General features: G+C 35.9%; 5 protein-coding genes across 8 annotated transcripts in view; 4 read left to right on the top strand and 1 right to left on the bottom strand.

Annotated features, from left to right (window-relative positions):
• Window positions 1-5,741, top strand: part of LOC129573552 (transcriptional activator cubitus interruptus) — a 51,311-nt gene extending 45,570 nt beyond the window's left edge. The window contains exons 5-11 of the mRNA XM_055454197.1: window positions 57-875; window positions 1,007-1,171; window positions 1,440-1,904; window positions 2,068-2,512; window positions 2,583-3,050; window positions 3,174-3,701; window positions 3,856-5,741. Coding sequence (XP_055310172.1) covers window positions 57-875; window positions 1,007-1,171; window positions 1,440-1,904; window positions 2,068-2,512; window positions 2,583-3,050; window positions 3,174-3,701; window positions 3,856-4,538 — 3,573 coding nt within the window. The 3' untranslated portion in view covers window positions 4,539-5,741. The remainder of the gene's footprint in view (window positions 1-56; window positions 876-1,006; window positions 1,172-1,439; window positions 1,905-2,067; window positions 2,513-2,582; window positions 3,051-3,173; window positions 3,702-3,855) is intronic.
• Window positions 5,742-5,861: 120 nt separating this feature from the next.
• Window positions 5,862-8,846, bottom strand: LOC129573556 (fibroblast growth factor receptor homolog 1-like). 3 transcript variants are annotated; one of them, XM_055454202.1, is made up of 7 exons: window positions 8,654-8,846; window positions 8,377-8,475; window positions 8,214-8,304; window positions 7,688-7,831; window positions 7,377-7,627; window positions 7,104-7,306; window positions 5,862-6,546 (listed from the first exon to the last, which is right to left on the bottom strand). In XM_055454202.1, exons 2-7 carry the CDS (start codon window positions 8,470-8,472, stop codon window positions 6,390-6,392), a joined length of 942 nt encoding a protein of 313 aa, XP_055310177.1. In that variant the 5' UTR covers window positions 8,473-8,475; window positions 8,654-8,846; the 3' UTR covers window positions 5,862-6,389. The 3 variants fall into 3 exon arrangements, 2 of the variants coding, with proteins under 2 accessions (XP_055310177.1, XP_055310178.1); XM_055454203.1 differs by lacking the exon at window positions 8,654-8,846 and adding an exon at window positions 8,576-8,644; XR_008688606.1 differs by lacking the exon at window positions 8,654-8,846 and having other exon boundaries at window positions 6,892-7,306; window positions 8,377-8,643.
• A 434-nt stretch (window positions 8,847-9,280) lies between these two features.
• Window positions 9,281-12,018, top strand: LOC129573553 (serine protease inhibitor 42Dd-like). Of its 2 annotated transcripts, none has more exons than XM_055454199.1 (6): window positions 9,281-9,392; window positions 9,573-9,720; window positions 9,861-9,970; window positions 10,380-11,177; window positions 11,258-11,399; window positions 11,473-12,018. In XM_055454199.1, coding segments are annotated over exons 2-6 (1,182 nt in total). In that variant the 5' UTR covers window positions 9,281-9,392; window positions 9,573-9,719; the 3' UTR covers window positions 11,604-12,018. The 2 variants fall into 2 exon arrangements, with proteins under 2 accessions (XP_055310174.1, XP_055310173.1); XM_055454198.1 differs by having other exon boundaries at window positions 9,289-9,462.
• A 2,446-nt stretch (window positions 12,019-14,464) lies between these two features.
• LOC129573555 (antichymotrypsin-2-like) lies at window positions 14,465-16,682 on the top strand. Its single transcript, XM_055454201.1, has 5 exons — window positions 14,465-15,151; window positions 15,223-15,323; window positions 15,388-16,185; window positions 16,255-16,396; window positions 16,469-16,682. Coding segments are annotated over exons 1-5 (1,173 nt in total). The 5' UTR covers window positions 14,465-15,150; the 3' UTR covers window positions 16,600-16,682.
• Window positions 16,683-20,414: 3,732 nt separating this feature from the next.
• On the top strand, window positions 20,415-22,197 carry LOC129573554 (ovalbumin-related protein X-like). Its single transcript, XM_055454200.1, has 5 exons — window positions 20,415-20,551; window positions 20,618-20,724; window positions 20,795-21,592; window positions 21,668-21,809; window positions 21,887-22,197. Coding segments are annotated over exons 1-5 (1,182 nt in total). The 5' UTR covers window positions 20,415-20,550; the 3' UTR covers window positions 22,021-22,197.
• Window positions 22,198-22,986: the final 789 nt, after the last annotated feature.

A 22,986-nucleotide genomic window follows, 5' to 3' on the forward strand; every position in this document is an offset into this window, starting at 1 on the left:
TTAATTGAAATTGATGACTAAAAAATTGTCTTGTTCCTTTTCTTCCGCAAATGTAGCATCATCATAGTATGCGTCATTCATCGGTGTCACCATCACGTAATCCATTGCAGAAACCCAATCACCAAATCTCCAATATGATCGTTGACGACAACCACAATAACAACGATCGAAATGAAAATAACAATATGTCGAACACAATCGAAATGAAGAGTGTTGAACTGACGAAAAAACATGATCTTGCCACGGGTGGTCACATGGGATACAATAATAATAAGAGCAGCAAACATGAATCGGGTCAAAATGACAATGGAAAAATGATTGCCGAAAAGAATAATAACGATGCAGCGATCAATAGCAACAATACGGTGGCTCAAGTGGAAGCGGACAGTGCATCTGGAGGTGTAACATCGGAAGCAATTGCCTTCAATGCAACCGTAGCCAATAAGAAAATCGCCATCGGCAAACGGAACATTAAACGAGAGAATGGCAACAGCATGTTTGGTTTGGGCACTAATGCAAATCATCATAATATGAGTATGAACTGTAATAAGAATACAAATAGCGGCGGATCATCGGGAAATGAAATCTCTGGCGCTGGTATGGGCGATGGCATTGTTGACACAACCGATTTGAAAGACGATGCCGAAATGATGGATTTCGTTGAGACAAATTGTCATTGGCGCGATTGTGGCCTTGAATTTGCCACACAAGAAAAACTCGTCAAACACATTAGTGACGATCACATCCATGCCAATAAGAAATCATTTGTATGCCGATGGGAGGATTGCTCACGTGAAGAAAAACCATTCAAAGCACAATACATGCTTGTCGTTCACATGAGAAGGCACACCGGAGAAAAACCACATAAATGCACTGTAAGTAGTCGAATTGATGCCGTTTTGTTCTGTTTTTACGTTCAGTTTTGATAGTGAACAGAATAAAAACGTATTATCGAAATCATCTTGAGGGGGAAACATGAGATCTAATCGATTCATTTCAATTTCAGTTTGAGGGCTGTTTCAAGGCATATTCACGTTTGGAGAACTTGAAAACCCACTTGAGATCGCACACTGGTGAAAAACCGTATACTTGCGAATATCCAGGCTGTAGTAAGGCATTCAGCAATGCATCCGATCGTGCCAAACATCAGAATCGTACGCACAGCAATGAGGTAAATAAGTTTTAATTAAAGTAGGACACAACTCGTCAGTGCAAGTTGTACATTCTACGTATTAAGATCGTACCGTCAGTGTACTCAGTTGCGTTGTTCTTTTTTTTTTTAAGTAAATTTTTTAATTAATACACTTTTCAAATGTGGGTGAATTGATTGAAAATATTACGATTCGAACCATTGTTCATTAAGTTAAATTTAATTGATCCTCATTGAAAGAGAATTTGAACAAATTTAAAGAAAATCGTTACTAAAATAACAATTACAGAAACCGTACATTTGCAAAGCACCCGGCTGCACAAAACGCTACACCGATCCGAGTTCGTTGAGAAAACACGTGAAAACCGTGCACGGCGCTGAATTTTATGCAAGCAAACGGCATAAGGGAACTCCTTCAAATCACAATAGCTTCGATGATGGCCATGGTGGTGTGTCGAATGCCAGCGGTTTCGATTCGAGTCCGCGCAGTGAAGATCATCACAGTATTGCCGGTGGTAAAAATACAAGCGTTTCGAGTCCAAGCATCAAATCGGAATCGGACGCACACTCACCAGACCAACCGATCAACAGTCCAATGAGCGGAGGTGCGATGCAACACAATGCAACCGGTTTTAACGATGAGTACGAATACGTGCCATCATCCGTGGTTATTAACACCGGAGCACCAATCATCGGCGAAAGTGTTTCAGCTATTGACGATCCGGCTTGGCCATACGAAGATGAAGATTTAGAGGTAAGAATGAGAAATTTGCTAAATAGTTTTTTTACATTTTAGTTTTCGCATTTTCTATTTCAATTTTGAAATAACACAAACAAATAATTCATATTATTGACAAACAAACACTCAAATCACAATCCAATTGAATATTGAATAAATAATTTTTTTCTTTCGTCAGGTTGCCGATCTACCAATTGTTCTCCGCGAAATGGTTGGATTGAGTCCAGGGCTTGAGGAGCACGATGTTGGTTTCGGTCAAATGGGTGACAGTGTTGTAACACCAGCTCCGATGATGGATCGTAATCCTCGCAACCGATTCAAGCCTCGTTTACAGGCCAAAGGGATCTCTTCACTTTCCAACATACCTGAAATCAATCGGCGAAACATGCGTCCATTCGATGCAAACAAGCGTATTTCTGATTTGAAAACCGAGCCAGGTACTGGACCAATTATTACTCCGCTCGGTGGAACTGAATTATTGCCTCGCTTACAATTCCCACCATCAACGACCATTAATCCAAATGTGAATGCAAATGCCGTCCGTCGTGACAGTATCAGTTCGAATGCCAGCAGCTTTTACTACAGCATGAAATCGGCTGATATTAGCCGACGAAGTAGCCAAGGTAAATACCGTAATATTTTGAAGAAAAAAAAAACACTTGAATTAGTATTTAATTGTGCTGTGTTCTATAGCTTCTCAACATTCGACAATGTTATCGCCTCCGTCAGCGATCCATGCAATGCGCCCATCGATGAATGCAAACAATACCAACTATGCATCGTTCTACGATCCAATTTCACCGGGTAGCTCGAGACGATCGAGTGAAATGTCAAACACAACGACTGGTGGCCAGTGCCTCATACCTCCACCACCATCATCTCATCTGTTGACAACACATTTGCAACGCTTGCAACAGAGCAGCTTCGCAAATCCCTTGTACAACACAAACCGATTGTCGGTGCCATCGATTTCGACAATTGGCAGCGAATTGTCGTCAGCACATGATATCGGTGCAATTCATATGAATCCATGCGTGCCAGATCGTCGCATGTCCGAACCCGTTAATTTCGGTGCCAATGAAAAATCTCCACCTCAACGACCACGCTCCCTTACACCCACCAAACTCACGAGCGATACACCAGCTAGTGCTGTTACAACAGGTAAAGAGTTTTTTTTTTTCTATTGGAGCTCATTTTGATTTAGTTTTGTTAAATTGATCATTTGAATTGCTTGAATTCGAATTAAAAAAAAAAATATATTAACAAACATTTTGTCATCCGCAGCAATCAATGTGGAACAGCATCCAAACAGAGAGGTCGACTTGGATGAAGTGGAAGAAGGTGAAATGGTCGAAGACAAATTGATCATCCCCGAAGAGTTTAAAAATTATCTAAATCAAGTGGCGGATAACGAGAGTGCGGCCAATTCAAATGCAAATACGCCAGTCAATAATGCCAATACCAATGCGATGGCCAATGATGACAAACCATGCGAACAACCGTCCCAAATGTTGCCAACGCGCCGAATGAATGCAAATCCAGAGAACTTCAATCAATGGCGAAATTCGCAAGCATATCAAATGCCAAGTCCATTGAATCAACCGCAGAGTCCGCCATTAGTTGCTACACCGCATACGCCGGCTACATGCAACACCGACAATATGTGGCCATGCGCCCAATACCAACAAGCTCCGCCTCCATATCCAAACAATTACCATCAAAATGGACAATACCCATCGAATGCAACGCATATGCAATGCAACTACAACAGCGGCTACGGTAGTGCAATGAACTACGGAATGATGAATTACGGTATGTATTTTTTTATGCCATTGTCATTGAAATGGGTTCTTTGTTTGAAGTTCAAACATTGAATTACCTTTATCACAAGATTCAAACTGGAAATCTTTTATTAAATACAAAAGAAGAACCGAATCTAATCTCTTTTTTCTCGGTTCGATTTTAGGCGGAAACAATGTGAATGCATGTACGCAAACACCGGGCTATTACCATCGCACCGATCGAAGTGCCATGAATTGTTGCCAATTGCTTCGTGCTCTTCAAATCAGTGATGATACGAATAAATTCGACAATGGAATGAAACGGAATGGCATGCAAATGAATGGATCACCGTTGAACAATCAATCGGATTTGAATCAAATGGCTGGTGAAATTCAGTGCAAAGACATAAGCCAATCGCAAATGTCGCCTGTTGTACAGACGCAAGCTGTGCAGAAGCAACCACAACAACAACAACAACAAATGCAACCACAACAGCAGCAGCAGCAGCAGCAACAGCAGCAGCAGCAACAGCAGCAGCAACAACAACCACCCCAACAGCCATTGACCAATTTGTATGCCACGCAAATTCCAATGCAAATGTCAACCAACACTCAACCAAACAGTGCAATTCCAGCGACGACGACGGCGGCCGCGGCCACTCTGAACATTCAGCAAAGCCAACAGCAAACGTCCATGCGACCCGACATCTATCAACGAACGTTGGAGTATGTCCAAAGTTGCCAATCGTGGGCTGATCAACAGCCCGAAACGGTTTCAAGCACTTCAAACATGCAAATCAGCGATATGTCCACATCGTTGAGCTCACTTCTCGAAGAGAATCGTTACTATAATAATTCAGTTTTATGAACTTCCAACGCACGAACACAATCGATTTAGGTTTAAGCTATGCGATCAATCGTTTATTTAATAGCGACATATATTAATTGCCATTTTGCCAATTACATCTCGAATAAATAGATAAGCGAATTTTAAGAGCGAAATTATTTTCGATCGAATAGTGTGTAAGTAAAATAGGATTTTAGTTGATGTTTTTTAATTAATGTAGATCGAACTAAATGAAACGAAAACGAAATTTTTAAACGAAAAACAAGTGCCTATATTTTTTATACAAACAAACAAAAAATTAATCGAAAACGACCATATGTTTCAATGCCTTAATGTACTACTTAAACAACAATTTATTAGAGAAAAGAAGAGAAATCCTAAAATTTAGATACAAAATATACACACTTAAGTTAACTTACGCTTTGAAATTAACAATTTTTGTACAAACGCCGAGATGAATGGGGGAGACAAATGTTTTTGATTATTTTTGTTTTTAATTCTCAGTTACGATATAATACGTGGTAATGTGATCTAATATGTGAAAATGCCAGAAAATTTGACTTGGTAAAATAGTTTCTTTTAAATTTAGTTGCGTAGTAGAACAAAAAAAAATATTCTGAGTTTAATTTAAGCGAAAACCTTTCTTCGTAGCGATATTTGGATTTTAAAACATGCAAACTATTTACATTAGGATTTAAGCGAGACAGAATTTGAATAAAAATGAAACCTCCCAATGCAGCGAAAGTAATAATCAATATAAACAATTCGTTTTAGCACTTAATCCGAATATGGGGAAAGTATGATGCTGAACACTTTTTTTCGACTTAATTTTGTTTTTACAACAATTTTTTTTTTCTTCAAAATGAGAGAAACATTTTGAAAAAATGAAGAAAATGCTTCGCATCGATATATATTCTACGTCTAATTTTAGTAGAGACTTAAGAGTTTGACTGGTGGCAAATTCAGCTTTTATTTTCGTATTTAAAATATTCAAGTCTTATTTTTTTCAAGTTGAATGCGCTAGAGAATCATCCTGTTCATTATTCGGGTCGTCGAAAGATGTGAATGATGAGCGGTGGGAACAGCAAGGAATACAACAGTATCTCAGACTTTAAAAATAATTAAATACATTTATTTTTTAGCTTTTATTAATCGATTAATCGAGAATTTTGTAAGGCATAACAAATAATTTCAATAAATGAACAATATATACATTTAAATACAGCATATTTGAGTTTTATTTGTTATATTTTATATTTAATTGGACTATCAATCGCAGCAGTTCGCAATTTGAATTTAATAATCAAATATGTTGAGGTATAGTTTCTAAATTTAAATTTAAATTCACTTGGTTTGCGGTTTGAGTCATGCTCTTTTCTATTTTTCACTAAACAAACATCTAAATTAAATCTATGAGAAAGACTAAGAGGACAGTATTCCTTTGATTTAATTTTTTGGAGAGGCGAGTTTACTTCTTTATGATTTCGTTTGCGTTGGCATAGAGTATGTTTACATGTCTTGCGTTGTTGCCGTTTATAGGGTAATGTATAAGACATAATGTCTGCAGCAAAGTCATTGACTCTCGAACGCTACATCTTTGCTGGGGACACTGCATTTGTATCTGTAACCAGTTACGCTAAAAACCACGTCAAATGTACATAATATCCTTCAACCTTTTTTTAAAAATTGAATAATACTTGTTCGCTTCTATCAAAACAAAGTCCATAAAACATACTCTACGCTCAATTTTGTCTATAAATATATTTCTACCATATTTTATTCTTACTATTATATAACTGCAACTTGGAAAGATGAATTATAATCCGAACTGGAATCATGCCTCTGTGGCATCAGATGTCTTCTCTGATTAGCTTACACTTGCACTAACTCTTCATCTCCTGTCACGGTTATTGAACATTTTCCATCACGTTTTAGTGCATCCAAATACATTTTATACAGCGCTTTCTCTAGATCATCTGTTGGACGATGTTCTGGATTTTTTCGCCAGCAAGACTTCATTAGGCTATAACTATTTGCAAAAATTAAAATTAAAATTAGCATTTGAACGAGGGGGGAAATCACTTAAAAATAATTGAAATGATATGATAATAGAGAAGTAATTTTTCCCGAAAAAAGTAATTGAGGTAGATGTCATTGAGACATCTTGGACATAGTTTGGTTATGTCTGTTCGCCATAAACCACATACCCAAAGTATTCTTGGATAAATAAATAATGATATAAAATGAAAATGGAAAAATATAGTTTGGTGTGGGCTCGATTGCGTTTTTATTCCAAATGCGGCATGACTCAAAAGAAATTTGTATAGAATTTATTTTATACTTTCGAATTTATTAATACTCAACTAAAACTTACTTCAAGCTCAATTTTATATCTTCTGGTATTACAAAACCAATGTTTGACAAACGTCAAACTTTGACATGACCGTTTAATTACTTTCGTAATTTACTAAAGTAATAGCGTGCCAAAAAGTAATAGAAAAAGTAATTCAAAGAGTGATTTCCCCCTCGCATTTGAAGCGTTAGTTAAAAGTCCTCAACTCATGAAGTTAACTCTTCTATTCTCACATTTTTTCTAAAGCCTTTTCTGGTTTTGATAATCGCATCCCATTTTCCAATTGTTCCACCGTAAAGAGACGTGGATTGTTTCCTTCTGAAAATAGTTCCCAAAGCACAACACCAAACGACCAAACATCAGATTTTACACTGAATTTCTGCTTAGTTCCTTCTTGCCGTGACTCTATGGCCATCCATGGCTCTGGATCAGGAGCCTGTGAATAATAAACCACTCTTACCTTCAATTCTAATTCAAAGACGTTGTTCATTTGTTCACATTCTTACCCATGATATTTTTATATAATATTTACTTCCGTTCAGTGTCCGTGATAAACCAAAATCCCCAATTTTAACCGTTTTATCCGCACACAACAAAATGTTTCTTGCAGCTAAATCGCGGTTTACGATGGAAGGATCATTCGAAGCCAAAGATGAAAATCCGCTTGCCACTTGAGCCGGCCATTTAAGCAAATCCGTTGTTGTGTATGGGAAGATGGGTGTCAAAGGCGAAATTAATGATGTTACAGGAGGATTTTCTATGGAAAAAGCTAATTTTAAAAGAAATTCTACAGAACAAACATGTTCGCAAAAGGCACCTTCTACGAATTCAGAAATTCCGACATAAGCGCCTATTCTATTCGTGTTTGTCTCACTTTGACTAGCAACCGATTCTCTATTTTTCACTAAGAAACTTTTGAGATCACCATATGGGCAGAATTCATGAACGATCTTTATTCCACCTGTTGAAAATCAAACGTTTAATTATTTTCAATGGTGCTGTGTGTTATTTTATGTGTTAAAGTTTTTTGGCCAATTTTCGTCCATTTTTCGGAAAAAAGATAAAAAAAAAGATAAATTTAAAAAAGATATCCAGATAGATTTGGACATTTTTGAGATTATCTCGTTTTTATCTAGATATTTTTTCTGGGACAGAACCAAACGCTGTTAACAAATGGTTAAATACAAAAATATCAAAAAATAAAACAAATTCGTCTAAAAAAATAACAATTTTTTTAACAAATTCGTCTAAAATAATTTTTTTTAAATGACAAAATCATCTAAAAATGTGACAATTTTTTTGGTAATAAAATCGTCCAAATACGAGTTTTCTTTAACAAATACCCTTCTCATGAAGAGCTGTTTCTCCTTTTTTTGGTTTTAGTGTCGACTTTGATGTCGTGTTTGACGAGAAATTCCACAACTTCCACTTTTCCTGAATTACAAAAGGAAACGAATCAAAATCAAAAGATGATTTTTGTTTAGAGGTAAGAGTTTAGACAATCACCTTGCCGTGCAGCCATATGAAGTGCTGTCTGTCCATCCACGCCTTGATCATTGACGTCAGTGCGGTTTTCGATGAGAAGTTTAACCATTCTTGCATCACCTTGATTACAAAACAAATAAAATCAAAATCAAAAAGCTTGTTTGTGTTTAAAAGTAAGAGTTTAGACGATCATGGCTTTCATGGTTCATAAAATAATTACTTCAGTGAAATGTTATGGTGCCCATTGCACATATTCGTTAGCCATATTTGATTTTTTTTCTATTGCCATTTTTATTACTTTAATTTTGACAACAACGGTTCGTACTCTGGTTTCAGATTAGTCTGGTGATAAACTGGTGACCTTTTTATCTTTATTCTATACATATTCCTCCTTTGTACTACAGCAAAGCCGTTCGTATGCTAATACATATAGATATGTTAAATATAGTCATAAATTTTAAGCGCTCGATTGATATTGCGCATGTTCTACATTTTCGTTGTCTTCACATGTGTGGCAAATACACATTGCTTACATTGAGACGCTGCTGGTCGCATTTTGTTTATTTATTTCTCGTCTTTTTTGTATTGAATTCGTAAACAATAAATAAAATGCGGACCAGTGTCCACTTGTCAGAGCGACGGAAATACCTAATCTTTTGTGTTGGGACGTATTTGTGAGCGTATGATTACGTTTAGGGAATTCCGTATGTCGCAGTCGCAACAGAATATTCGTTTGATAAAAAAAAGAGCAAATGTCAATGAAAAAAATTTGCATCAAGTCACGAAAACGGCGGTTCGGCGTTCCGATTATTATGTATGCTCTCTTTATCTTCATGTTGAAAGTTCGTGTTGTGCCGAACAAAATCCGAATCGAGTTTGTGTTAGATCCGCTTCGTATGTATCGTGTAATAAATGTTATATAAATCGAAAAACATACACTCGTTTTGTATAGTAGGGCCTAAGAATTTTATCGTAGATGTTGTGTATCGTTGTGACTTGTTCGCGCCTTATAATATTCTGAAATAGGCGAATGAAAAGTAAAACACACATTTGACTTATTTTTGTTGTTCTGTGCGAGTTATCAGAATTTCCGAGTTCCGTGATAAGGTTTGCCGACTGCTTTATTGCCGAACCGTTTTTTTTCTCCCTCTCTCTGTACCAGTTAAAATTAATTTCAACACTTCAAATTTATACGTATATTCGTGTATTATCTCTAGTTCCATGTGAAAAAGAACGACAAATTCGAAATAAAACGTATTTTTTGTTTGTGTTTGAATATTGCGACGAAACTTTCGGACATTCTTAAACAACAAGCGAAGTGATTCGAAGCGAAACTATAGGCATCGAATCAAATATTCGACAAAAGTAAGAATTTCATTCAAATTGGTTTGCATTAAAAAAGAAAAAGTTTTAAAAGTGTCTCAAAAATTGTAACATTCAAACGATTTTTATGCGTAAAATTATTTCATTGAAAAATTATCAAAACATGAATTGTTCCATTTCAGTGTTACGATTGATAGTTGTGTTTGCGTTATGCTCAATAGCCGCGTCGCAGGTTCCATCTAGTGAACTCTTGACCAAGAGCATTTCGAAGTTTTCATGGGATTTATATCAGGTAAAATTTCAGACTGTGCGTCAAACTCAAAGTGCAATTTCTTCAAACCAGTCTTATGTCAAACGAATGTGTTTTTTTGTTGTTGTATTGAATTCTTCGCCGTGTGAAGAATTTGTTTGATCGAAAAAATTGAAATATGAGGCTGTGAGAATGAAAATGGCAATACAGGAATAAACATTCTGAAACGCATCAAGAAAAAAAAATTCGCAAAAATGAATCATGAGTTCTGAATAAGTAAAAGTGAAACATGAATTTACATGGGCAGCATAGGAGGTTCATCGTTCACTTTTGCGTATTTAGAACTCATGATTCATTTTTGCGAATTTTTTTTTCTTGATGCGCTTCAGAATCTTTTTTCCTGTATTGCCATTTTCATTCTCACAGCCTCATATGTTCTCTTGTCGTTTAGCAATGTGCCCAAACAACGGAAGGAAATATGATAATATCGCCGTTTTCGGTAGCAAAATCGCTGGCACTTTTGTCACAGGGAGCAAGCGGTGAGACGTATGAACAGATTAAGAGTTCGTTACATTTGGAATTGGGCAAAGTCAAGACAGCCAATCAATTTCGTCGTCGTACACGATTGCTGCGACGAGGTGCTCGCAGAACAACACTCTCGGTCGCAAATAGCATTTATTTACAACAGGGCTACACAATAAACAGAAGATTCCAAGACATTGCGGTGCAAAAATTCGTATCGGGAGTCGATAGCGTGAATTTTGCCAATAGTCTTGATGCTTCGCGTACAATTAACACCTTCGTGGAGAATAAAACAAAGGGGAAAATCAAGGATTTGATCAAACCAAGTATGCTGAATTCAGACACTCGTGTGGTTTTGGTGAATGCCATTTATTTCAAAGGCGATTGGGAGCAAAAATTCGATCTGAAACGCACCCAAAAATCCGAATTCCAAATGAATGGCATCGAAAAGGTTTCAACAGATTTTATGTCCATGCATCGTGAATTTAACTATGGTTATTTCGATGATCTGGAAGCGTCCGCCCTTGAAATGAAATACGCCAATTCCAATTTGTCAATGGTGTTTGTGCTGCCAAACAGCGTCACTGGATTACCGACACTCGAAGACAAAATGAAAAACTTTGAATCGGCCAGGATTGTCAGTACATTGGAACCCGAAAACATTGACGTTTCCATCCCAAAATTCAAGGTCGAATACGAAATCAAGTTGAATGACGTTTTGAAAAATGTACGTACAATCCAGATAGTACCCATTTGTCTAATCTTTATCAAAAATCGAGTATTGAGTATATTTTGTTGTCTCTTTAGATGGGCATGACTGATATGTTTACAACGAAAGCTGATTTTACTGGAATTTTAGCAACGAATGACAAGTTGTTCGTGTCCGATGTTGTTCACAAAGCTTTTATCGAAGTAAATGAAGATGGTGCTGAGGCTGCTGCTGCCACAGGTAAGCTTAACACTTCACTTTTAATTCATTTGAATTCAAATTTTGTTGACATCATCTCTCTTTTTGATTGTAGGGATAGCATTGATGGATCGAATGTTGCCGCCATCATTCAATTGTGATCATCCATTTTTGTATTTCATTTGGGACAACATATCCAAAACTACTGTCTTTAGTGGACGAATCACGACATTTAAACAAAATTAGATTCAATTTTTGAATCAAACCATAATAATTTTGATAGAATTTCCAGTAATTACACAAAAATACTCATGACTTGTATTGGAACTTGAGTGAATTGAGCTCGTGAACAGTTCTTATTTTTCAATAAATCCATACTGGATAAAACAAATCATTGAACATATCTACATCTATTACAGTTCTACGGTAGTGTTGCATATGTTCCTTTTATTGCGACTTGTATTTTATATTTCAATGCAATGCAAACGTTTTTAGTTTTACTGCGAGAAAATAATCTTTAATTTTCACTATCGCTCATATCAGCATCTAAGTTGATTGTTCATTGTAGAAATAAACGAGTACTTCTAATTCTATAGGCTTTATGTTAAATTTTAATTTTAGAACCAAAATAAATACATTTTTACTTGAATTAAATCAAAAAGTTTTATTATAATAGAAATGATCCGTTTGGAACACTGTCGCTTTTTTATAAAGTTGAGGAAATTTGGAGGCGCGATAAGATAAAGTGAAATATGAATGGAGAATTTTCAGTTTTGACGATTCAAGAAAGTGTAGTAGAATAATTTTTCTGGATGTGGAACATATGTGTCTTGAAACAACTTGAATCTATGCGTGCGATTGTTGTCTATCGCCAACTGAACAACAAAATCTGCTTTACGAGTAACTTTATATAAAGAAAGAAAGAAAGATGTGAATTCGTTTCAATGTGATAGTATCACCGTTCTCAGTGTCAAATTTATTGAGTGAACAAAAGCTTAAAATTCAGATTCCAAAATTTACTGTTGCAGCATAGGGGTATTGCAACGATCATAAAATAAATGTATTTCATCAAGTTTATCAAGCTCTTTCCAAGTTAGTAGTAGTGTCGAACTTTTGTTCAAGCTCTACCATCTAAATGTATAGTAAAATAATTTACGGGCACGACGTAAGATGGCATTTTTTCTGGTCAAAAAAGTTGCAATATCCCTTTGTGTTGCAGATGAAAAAAAAAACTGAATAGCGCTTTCGAAGATGTTTGTATCCATCCACTTTTTGGTTTTGATAGTTTTCAAATGGCATTTTGCCTTTTCAATTGGGCATCAATGAAATATTTGCATCGAATGCCAATTTGCCAATTTTATCGGTGACCGGCGATTCGTTGAAAGTGTCAAGGTTTTCATTAAAGTGGATGAAGGAGTCTCTAAGGCTGCTGGCATCACTGGTATCAATTATCATATTTATTTTGATAAATGCACTTCATTTATTACAATTTAAACTTCATTTTTCCCAGTCGCTAACATTGCACCCATAGTTGCTTCTTACACACTATGATTCCGTGCCGATCATTCGTTATTACATCTGGGATAATAAAAGTTAAACGATACTTTTCCTGGGACGACTTACCAACTTTAATTGAAACAGAATATTTATTTTTGAAAATGTTAACAGATATGTGTGACGCGCATTCGATCATTTGTCCGACTGATGATTTATTGTAGAAAAACAATTTTCAAATTATAAGTAGTTGTAATTGGCAAGAAAAATCCAGTTTATGATTCATATATGTCAACATTGATATATAGTAATCATTAGAAAGAAAATATAAATACAAATTGTATTATTTGTTGTATTCATGCGTTATTTATTTTCACACATGGTTGGTGCCAAAAACAAATGACTGGCACATCGTTCATTATTTCTGTATTGATTGTATTATCTCTGTTTATTCACAAAGAAGATCGCTGCTTCAAATGATCGTATGATTTTAATAGCTGCAGTTAGAGGCAGAAGCTAATTATTGAATATTCATACCAGCCTTTCTGATCGTCTGTACAAATAGATAGGAAACGTCAAACAAGAAAAATAAAGCGGCACCTGGAGACCGGTTGGAGGAATAGAGAATAATGCACATAGTTTGCTGTAACAAGTACACGTCTGTGTTAAATGGAATGTTGAAAGTATGACACATTGCACTTACTCCCCAGGCGGCGCTGTATTGTTTACTATTTTCATGAACAGAAAGGCTGATTCATACACTGATGGGATCGCCGCATTAGTTTCATATCAATAATGTATGAAGGAAGAATGGAGAAGAAATACAAAGTCAACAGTTCAGTGGCGAAAATATACACCTATATAAGAACACTAAACAATGCAAAGCACACAAAACGCTCAATGTATTCACTTGTCTTTATTTATTGGTGTTTTCTATGTCATGTTTGGAGGTATGCATTGTATTATATGTAAGAGCGTTGCAACTGGGAATTCCCATGTTGTTAAAATTCGCACAGAATATCGATATTCTTTGAATTGACATTAAAATTTCCAGCAATTTAAATTCTCGCTCAGGAAATGAAGCAACACCCAAGTCGGCTTGAGATACACCACAGGCCATAAGTTTGGATACCCCTATGAATGAATTTGGCCCAAAATTTTTAAATTTCAAACCTCTTGTCCAATTTCAACATGCTATACGTCGTTGGAAAGGTCTCAGAGAGTACGTATCATTTTTGGTATTAAACATCTACTTTTCAAGATCTTTCCAATGGCGTTTTTAATTGGATGGCCCGTTTAAGACTTCGATTTTGGCTCCCACAGCTCAAGGGCCAAAAGATGGCCATAGGCCGGCCAAATGTTATCTTCCAAATCATCCATTCGGTCAGAATTTCGATATATTTTCATATCCAATACTAAATTTCAAGTGAAAATGTTCAAAAAGCGTAGAAACAAACGTTTCATAGGGGTATCCAAACTTATGGCCTGTGGTGTAGGTAAAAGACCAGTTGTGATTGTTTGACTTTATGGTTTTGTGTGTTGAAATTGAAAAAGAAATCTGTTTATTTATTTGTACGAGAAGCAAATCATTTTTTTTTTCGTCAGGTCATGAAATCATTTTCAAAGTAGAAAATTTGTTATTGCATACATGGTAATGTAGAATAGAACGAATAACATCACATTAACTGTGTCTTTATCACAAATCGCTGTACCAATTTGATGTGTCGTATCATCGTAATTTTCGTGCATTTCATTTTGGTCGTCAAGTTCGTAATGGCTAGTAAAACAAACCATAAGTTATCATCACTTACGTATTCTATGTGTGTATGATTTAATCGCGTCTGCTGCTTTGCTAGAAACCTGACTTGTGTCAACAAAAATAGTTGATGTTTGTTCGATAGGCTTGCAATGAACCAAAAATATACATGAAATATTTTCAAATATGCAAAATATCGCAAATATTATAGAATAAACTGTTCGTAGTAACCATAATAGTTCGCATTGTAGTTCGAATATTCCACGTATTTTAACAGTTGAAGAAGAAACAATAACATCACTGGAATATCGATCAAATATACTGAATATTGGGCATTTTAATGACATATTTGGAAATCCCATACATCTGCCCTTCGTGTTTGTCTTTGTATACAATTTTAATCATTTGTTTACGATTGGAGTGTCTATAAAAAGAAGCGAAACACTGGAGAAGAAATTATTTGTGATTGAATACATGAACTAATCAGTTGGGTTCTTTTCGAAGCAAAACACATCACCTGCTATTGAGATCATTTCAGAAAAAAGTATTTTATTTATTGACTACTTGAACAGTTTACGGGCAATTTTTTAATTTACTTTTCTTTCTCAATTCAAGTGAAACGACTGATAATTGCGTTTGCGATTTTGTTCGCCGTTGCCACAGATGCAAACGAGCTCGCCAGGGGAATTTCCACGTTTACATCGAACTTGTATCAGGTATTTTAGAAAAACATCTAATTGCAAAATAGCCATTTAGAAATGAGTTTCTATTTCATCGTAGCAATGTGCCAAATCAACCAGTGGAAATGTGATCGTCTCTCCATTCTCCGTGACAAACGCACTGGCACTTTTGTCACAAGCAACTGATGGGAACACGTTACAAGAAATAAAACGCGGACTTCATTTTAATGGCGACAAATCAGCGATTGCCAGCGAATTCCAAGCACACTATGGCCTGCTCAAAACTGGCGCTGGGAAAGCCAATCTATCGATTGTCAATCAAATTTATGTGCAACAAGGTCACGAAATCAATAAGAATTTCGGACAAGTTGCCGTTGAAAAGTTTCGGTCGGGCGTTGAGTCGGTGAATTTTGCGAAAAATGTTGAAACCGCTGCGATAATCAATCACTTTGTGGAGGAGAAAACCAACGGAAGAATCAAAAAGCTATTCACACCGGAAGCACTGAGCGCTGATTCTCGCGTCGTTTTGGTGAACGCCGTTCATTTCAAAGGCGATTGGGAAACCAAATTCTACGAAAGCGAAACTTATAAAGGCAAATTTTACACAAGTCAAACGGACAGTGTCGATGTGGATTTTATGAACATTGATACATATTTCAAATACGCTAGTTTACCGGACTTGGATGCCACTGCTCTTCAAATGAAATATGCCGATTCCGAACTTTCAATGATTTTCATTCTGCCAAACAGTCGAACAGGATTGTCTGCGTTGGAAGACAAATTGAAAAACTATGATCTCGGATCAGTTACAGATAAAATGCAAGAGAGAAAAGTTGAAGTTTCAATTCCAAAATTCACCGTTGAATTCGAAACGAATCTCAATGATGCTTTGAAAAATGTATGTATTGCTTATCAATGTTAGAATCATTTGATATTTGTTTCATTCAAATAAACGTTGTATCTTTAGTTGGGAATGGGTGAGATGTTCTCGGATAACGCTGATTTGAGTGGCCTTTTACAATCTGGGGAGTCGCTAAAAGTGTCCGATGTCGTTCACAAGGCCTTCATTACAGTGTACGAAGGAGGCTCAGAGGCTGCTGCTGCTACAGGTAAATCGATTTGTCTGCAATTTATCTTCATGGTTTATATATATTTGAATATGACCATTCTATTACATCAAGGTTTGAGGATAATTCCATTGAGTCTCGAATTGAATATGCCGAAATTCCTCGCTGATCATAATTTTATGTACTACATCTGGGATAACAAAAGCAAAACGACGATTTTCATAGGACGACTTACCAACTTTTAATTGAGACGAATCGCCCGTTTGAAAAATTGGTTTATTTTTGTGTTTCGAGAAATACATTCGTTTGATAAATGATTGAGGTTAAATTTGTGTTCTTTATTTTCGTCGCTTCTTATTTTAATTCCATATAATTGACACCCATAGAATGAAAGAACAACCTATAAGCTCTTTATCTCCGAGCAAAAAAGAGATAAATAAAGTTGCAAGCAAAAGTGACACAACTCAGCATTGAGCGGAAAAGGCGTTTTTTTTTGCATTTTTCTCGCTATTGGAAAGAGATAGTGACTAGGTGTCTTTGGCTTATTTGTAGTCCATTTTATTTTCTACAATAATTCCGAACGTAACATGGACAAGATATCTCTTAAAACGCTTTACTTACATTTAGACTATTAAAATAAAATAATTTGGGTTGACAGAATGGAAAAAACGCTTTTTGAGCAGAGATAAAGAACCTTCTTCATTTAACCAGATTTTGTACACTATATAAACTTTTTATGTAGGTGTTCTGTTCTTTGCTAAAATTCAATATAAAATCAATAGATGGCGCTGCATTTCTCTGTATAAATCATGCAAGTTAAAGCTATTTTGGTTTGTGTCTGCGATAATTTAAAGCTGTTTATAGTCAATTGATTGTTGTCTTTGACAATAGTGGAAAGCTGTTGAAGGTTCTTTATTTTTATATTTAAATGACACACGCTTTTGACATGATTAAAATGGATTTGGTGTTGGCCCGCTCAAAGGATTCGCAAATTTGGTGCAGTTCAATCGGATTTACTTCGATTGTGGATTGCCAATTTAAATGAATCAACAAGACAACAGTATGACAATAACAGTTTTCGTCAAATTTGGTGATACGACCAGTGAAAACAGCCGATAATCCAGTGCAACTTTCGGGCAGAACGATAATAAAAGCGAATTTGGATTCTGCGTAGTTCAGTACCAATGCCACAGCCTCCAACTCATTTGAGTAGTCATAGTCAAAATTGCTCTCGATTTCCATGAAATCAACGGCAACTTTTTCAGTTTGGCTGATAAAGAAATCGCGTTTCGTCGTAAGCTCCTTGTCAAACTTGTATTGCCAGTTGCCTTTGAAATAAGTTGCATTCGTCAAGACGACACGAGTATCTTCATTCAGAATATCCGGTTTGATCTGTCGGTTTAACTAATCGAATTGGTTTGCGGTGATGGCTTTTTTTTCGTCCAAATACAATCGTTGTCTGAGTTGCTTAAATGTGGTGCCATTGGCTGCTTGCGATAGAAGAGTGAGAGCATTCAAAATAGAAAACGGCGAAAAAAGCACATTTCCACTCGTTGAATCGATACATTGCTATAAGAACAACATTTGTCAAGTAGAAGACATTTACTAATTACAAAACCTGATATAAATCCTGATTGAAGTGATTGAATCCATTTGAGAGCTCAGTCAAATAAATTGCTGATGCTGGGATGGCCGCTATTGACATCATAAATATTCGACCAGATTACTGTGAGTTCAAGAGAAATGACCAAACCAATTTAACGAAAAGACTACGATTGAGTTTCCTTCTCGTTGTCAAAACGCCTTTTTTACGAGATTTCATGCAAACATTTTAATTAACCCTCGCTCATGCACTTATTTTAAAACCTTAGTTCATGCACCTCGGGTCTGACTGGACCTCTATTCATTTGTATGCATTTGTATGGAAATAAGGTATGTATGCCATCTCATTTTTCGCGAAACTGATAAGAGATAAGTGATAACTGTCTTCAGCAAAGTTATAGATCAGGTCAAGAGCTACAGTTTTTTTCTGAAGATGTCATCTCCTTATCTCTTATCAGTCCCGCGAAAAAAGATAAGAGAAAACTCGAAATTCCCGCGGTTTTTCGCGTTGTTAATAAGAGATAACGAATTAGTGTCTCACGCAAAAATGTAGTACTCAATCTATTTTTCAACTTTGCTAATGACAGTTATCACTTATCTCTTATCAGTTACGCGAACAGAAAAAAGTATTTTATTTATTAACTACTTGAACAAACTGTTATTTTATTACAAATTTTTACCGTTTCATGAAACATACATTGTATAGACATTTCCATTAATATCTGTTACGAAGAAATGTCAAAGCAAACAAGACGAAACATACCCTTGGTGGTTATGTATCAATGGAGACAAACAAATGAATTTTCAATACAGATCCCGCTACATCATGTGAAAAGGTCATTGAATTTGGAAGGAAAAGTGGAGCGCTTCGGCTCAAAAAGGCCTAATTTTCATTCCAAAATGTTCATTTCAAAAACGTACGATGTCGGAAGATATGCGGTAGTTGACGTCGAAATATTCAGTGCACGATTTCCGGATTCTATCAGTTTGGGATAAAAAGTCTCTGAAACTGCTTTGGGCGAAAAAGTCATTGACTTTGAGAGAAAAAGTGGAGGCTTTGGCACGAAAAGACCTACTTGATCGCGTTGCTTCTTTAAGATGTTCATGCATATTAAACTCATAATCACCGCGGAATTACTGTCAAGTTGTGCTTAGAATTTGATCGAAGAAGAAATGTTTTTTGAATCCAAAAGCATTGCTCAATGTTTTTTTTTATAGCTTAGCGACATCTGTGATTTTCAATATTCAAACCGTCTCTATATTCTCAGGAGTGCGTCCCGAAATATGTCAAATGAGTTTGACATCACAGATATTAATGGAAATGAGTATACAATGTACAGTACTAACTTCGTTTTTTTTTTCTCCATGGGGGTCCAAAACTTTGGATTTTTTAATTCCAAAACAGATTCTGTTTTTATGTTTAATTATTATCTGTGACTAACTACAAATTTAGATTTGAACGTTATTACCAATACGATACTTGAAAATTTTCATTTTCATTATGATGTACATTTCATGTAACGGCTCAGTTATAGTTTGTTATGCAATAACAAACTAGACCCAAATAGAGTTCTTTCGTAGGTTCTAAAAGAGCGCGAATGTTTAACTTTCTTATTTTATCTTTGGCAAGTCTAGAAAATGCGGAATAGTCAATGTGATGCATGCGTGCCATATGTTTCTCATCTGTCTCTATATGTACAGGTGGGCGAATTCGCGAGTATATACTCTCATACTCACTCATTTCGAAAATGAGTATGTCTCGACATACTCTCATACTCATAGATACTCTTTGAGTATGAGAGTATATACTCAGAGTATATACTCTTTGATTTTGAGTATGTCTCGACCTACTCATTTTTTACCCAAAGAGTAACTCTACACCTACTCTTTTTCCTACTCTTTTTCATACTCTTTTTCCTAATCATTTGAGTATGTCTCGACATACTCATTTTCAATTTTTTTTCTCCTCAGAAAAAGTTATATATCCTTTATATATTTTTCTGAGGGAGGGAAAACGAGAGAGTAAGTGTAGAGTTACTCTTTGCGTAAAAAATGAGTAGGTCGAGACATACTCAAAATCAAAGAGTATATACTCTGAGTATATACTCTCATACTCAAAGAGTATCTATGAGTATGAGAGTATGTCGAGACATACTCATTTTCCGTTTGTATGGGAGTAGGAGTAGGAGTATGAATTATACTCTCTTACTCCGCCCACCTGTATCTATATGTAATGTTTATATTTTGTCTGTATGTTTCGTGTCATGAATACGAAATGTTGAAGAACAAAACGAAGAAACAAAATTGTGAAGAGAAGAAACACTAAAGAATAAAAGAAAGATCAAGTTCAAAGCTATCAATGCAAGCAATGGCTGTTGTTCATCATCAACCGGTGGCACTTAAGCCGCATCAAAAACCAGTTTTTAAAGCGATTAAAATTTATTCTACGGGCAACTTCATACTATAAAGGCGGAAAGATGTCTTCGAAATCGATTCATTTGTGTTTGAATGTTTCGTGGGTTGCTTGGACAAAACAATTGACGCTGACGACTTCGTTTTGTGTTTGAGACAGGAGTGGAGACTATTTGAAAAAAAGTATACAAAGTGGTCAATGATCAAGTGTGTTAAAATTGTTTCACTAACAGTTTCATTCCATTGCAGTGTTGCGATTGGTGATTGCATTTGCTGTTTGCTCCATTGTGGCATCGGTGGACCAAACGAATGATTTAACCAAGGGAATTTTTAGTTTTGCATCAGATTTGTACCAGGTACATAGTTCGATCACGTAAAATGTTTGAAAAAAGAATTTCAAATGAATATCCAATGTTCTGCATTTAGGAATGTGCCAAGTCAACGCAAGGAAATGTGATAATATCACCGTTCTCAGTGTCAAATGCGCTTGTGCTATTGTCTCAGGCGACCAATGGATCCACATTCGATGAACTGAAAAAGGGACTTCATTTGAGTGGTGACAAAGCAGCGATAGCAAACCAATTTTACGAACATTATGGATCGCTTCAACGTGGCGCCGGAAAGGCCACGCTTTCGATTGCCAATCAAATTTACCTACAACAAGACTATCCAATAAACAAGAACTTCCAAGAAGTGGCTGCTCAACAATTTTTGTCGGGTATTGAGTCGGTGAATTTTGCAAATAAAGATGAAACCGCACAAAAAATCAACCGTTTCGTTGAGAATAAAACAAATAAGCGAATTACAAATTTAATCAAATCTGATTCATTGAGCGCTGATTCCCGTGTCATTCTGGTGAATGCTATCCATTTCAAGGCCGAATGGAAGGATAAATTCTACGAAGACTCCACACGTAAAGGAAACTTTTACATTAGTGAAACGGAAACAGTGCCAGTTGATTTAATGTACAATGAAGAATGGTTCAGTTATGCCGATTTGCCGGATTTGGACGCCACTGCGCTCAAAATGGAATACGCCGAGTCCAATTTCTCAGCGTTATTCGTATTACCAAATAGTCGAACCGGACTATCTGCATTAGAAACCAAACTGAACAGCGATAGCTTAAATTCAATCACCGATAAATTGAGTGAGCAAAAGCTTGAAGTTTGGATTCCGAAATTTACCGTTGAATATGAAACAAGTCTGAATGACGCTTTGAAAAATGTATGTATCCATCCATCCACCTTTTCACCTTTTTGCTTTTGCGATTGGTTTCCAAATGATGTGTTACCTTTTTAGTTGGGCATCAATGAAATATTTGCATCGAATGCAAATTTGAGGGGGCTATCGGAGACCGGTGATGCATTGCAAGTATCAGATGTTGTGCATAAGGCTTTTATTACAGTTTCCGAAGGAGGTTCTGAAGCTGCAGCTGCCACAGGTAAGATTTGTGTGGGATATCTCTTGTTTTCTTCATAACCAAATAGACCTTTTAATACCTTTTTAAATTTTTTCTAGGCGTTAAAATAGTGCTCCTAAGTGGTTCATTTAATGCACTGAAATTCCGTGCCGATCATAATTTTATGTACTACATCTGGGATAATAATAGCAAAACTATCGTTTTCAGCGGTCGCGTTGTAAACTTCAATTGAAATGGAATATTTATTTTTAAAAATGTGTGACGTGCATTCGATCATTTGCACGACTGAATACAAGTTGTGACGATTTATTGTAGAAACACGATTTTCAAGTTATGAATCGTTTTGATTCGAAACGAAAATAAAGTTCATGATTCATTTATGTCGACAATAATAATAATATATAGCAATATAGTTTTAGACATGGTTGTGTTGGTGCCAATAACAAATGCCTGGTTCATCGGTCGATTCATTCATTCATTAAATCTGTGTTGATGATCTTATCTCTGTTTATATCTCATATAAAGAGCACTTTACTTTACTTTACTCACAAGGAAGATCGGTGTTTCAAATGTTCATATGATTTAAATAACAGTAGCAGTTAGAGACAGAAACTAAACACTGAATATTCATAAACTGATGTTTGATATCAATATTGGATGAAGGAAGAATGAAGAAGAAATACCAAGTCAACAGAACGCTATATAAGAACACTAAACAATGCAACGCACACAAAACGCTCTATGTATTTGCGGCTATGTAAGAGCTTTTGCAACTGGGAATTTCCATGTTATTGGGATTCGCACAGAATATTGATGTTCTTTGAATCGACATGCGAAACGCAAATCACTTTTTCATCAGGTTATGGATTGACGAAAAAAAAAAATTACAACATGGTTCTACTCTATAGAGCATCTAGTAAAACAAACCATAAATTATCATCACTTTCATGTTTCAAGTGCGCACGATTTAATCGCGTCTGCTGCTTTCCTAGAAACCTGATTTCTGCTAACGGTTGATGTTTGTTTACGATTAAAGTTTCTATAAAGAGGACACGAAACATCAAACGAATGAATTATGAACTGAATTATTAAACTAATCACTTGGGTTCTATTCGAAGCCAACTACATCACCTGGGCTGGAATTCTACGACATTCCACCAAAATCGTTCGGAATTATTTTTTTCGTACGTAAGACTAT

The sequence above is a fragment of the Sitodiplosis mosellana genome, unplaced genomic scaffold (assembly GCF_009176505.1).
Source record: "Sitodiplosis mosellana isolate CC-2019 unplaced genomic scaffold, AAFC_SMos_1.0 Smas_scaffold_6099, whole genome shotgun sequence".
Classification (NCBI taxonomy): domain Eukaryota; kingdom Metazoa; phylum Arthropoda; class Insecta; order Diptera; family Cecidomyiidae; genus Sitodiplosis; species Sitodiplosis mosellana.

Coding starts and splice junctions, on each gene's coding strand:
- LOC129573556 (XM_055454202.1), bottom strand. CDS start 8,472: ATGCAAGAATGGTTAAACTTCTCATCGAAAACCGCACTGACGTCAATG. Junction 7,628..7,687: donor AATTTCTGAATTCGTAGAAG/GTGCCTTTTGCG, acceptor CTTTTTCCATAG/AAAATCCTCCTGTAACATCA. Junction 6,547..7,103: donor GAAAAGGCTTTAGAAAAAAT/GTGAGAATAGAA, acceptor TTTTGCAAATAG/TTATAGCCTAATGAAGTCTT.
- LOC129573553 (XM_055454199.1), top strand. Junction 9,971..10,379: donor TTTCATGGGATTTATATCAG/GTAAAATTTCAG, acceptor CTTGTCGTTTAG/CAATGTGCCCAAACAACGGA. Junction 11,400..11,472: donor TGAGGCTGCTGCTGCCACAG/GTAAGCTTAACA, acceptor TTTTGATTGTAG/GGATAGCATTGATGGATCGA.
- LOC129573555 (XM_055454201.1), top strand. Junction 16,186..16,254: donor TCAATGATGCTTTGAAAAAT/GTATGTATTGCT, acceptor TTGTATCTTTAG/TTGGGAATGGGTGAGATGTT. Junction 16,397..16,468: donor AGAGGCTGCTGCTGCTACAG/GTAAATCGATTT, acceptor TATTACATCAAG/GTTTGAGGATAATTCCATTG.
- LOC129573554 (XM_055454200.1), top strand. Junction 20,725..20,794: donor TTGCATCAGATTTGTACCAG/GTACATAGTTCG, acceptor TTCTGCATTTAG/GAATGTGCCAAGTCAACGCA. Junction 21,810..21,886: donor TGAAGCTGCAGCTGCCACAG/GTAAGATTTGTG, acceptor AATTTTTTCTAG/GCGTTAAAATAGTGCTCCTA.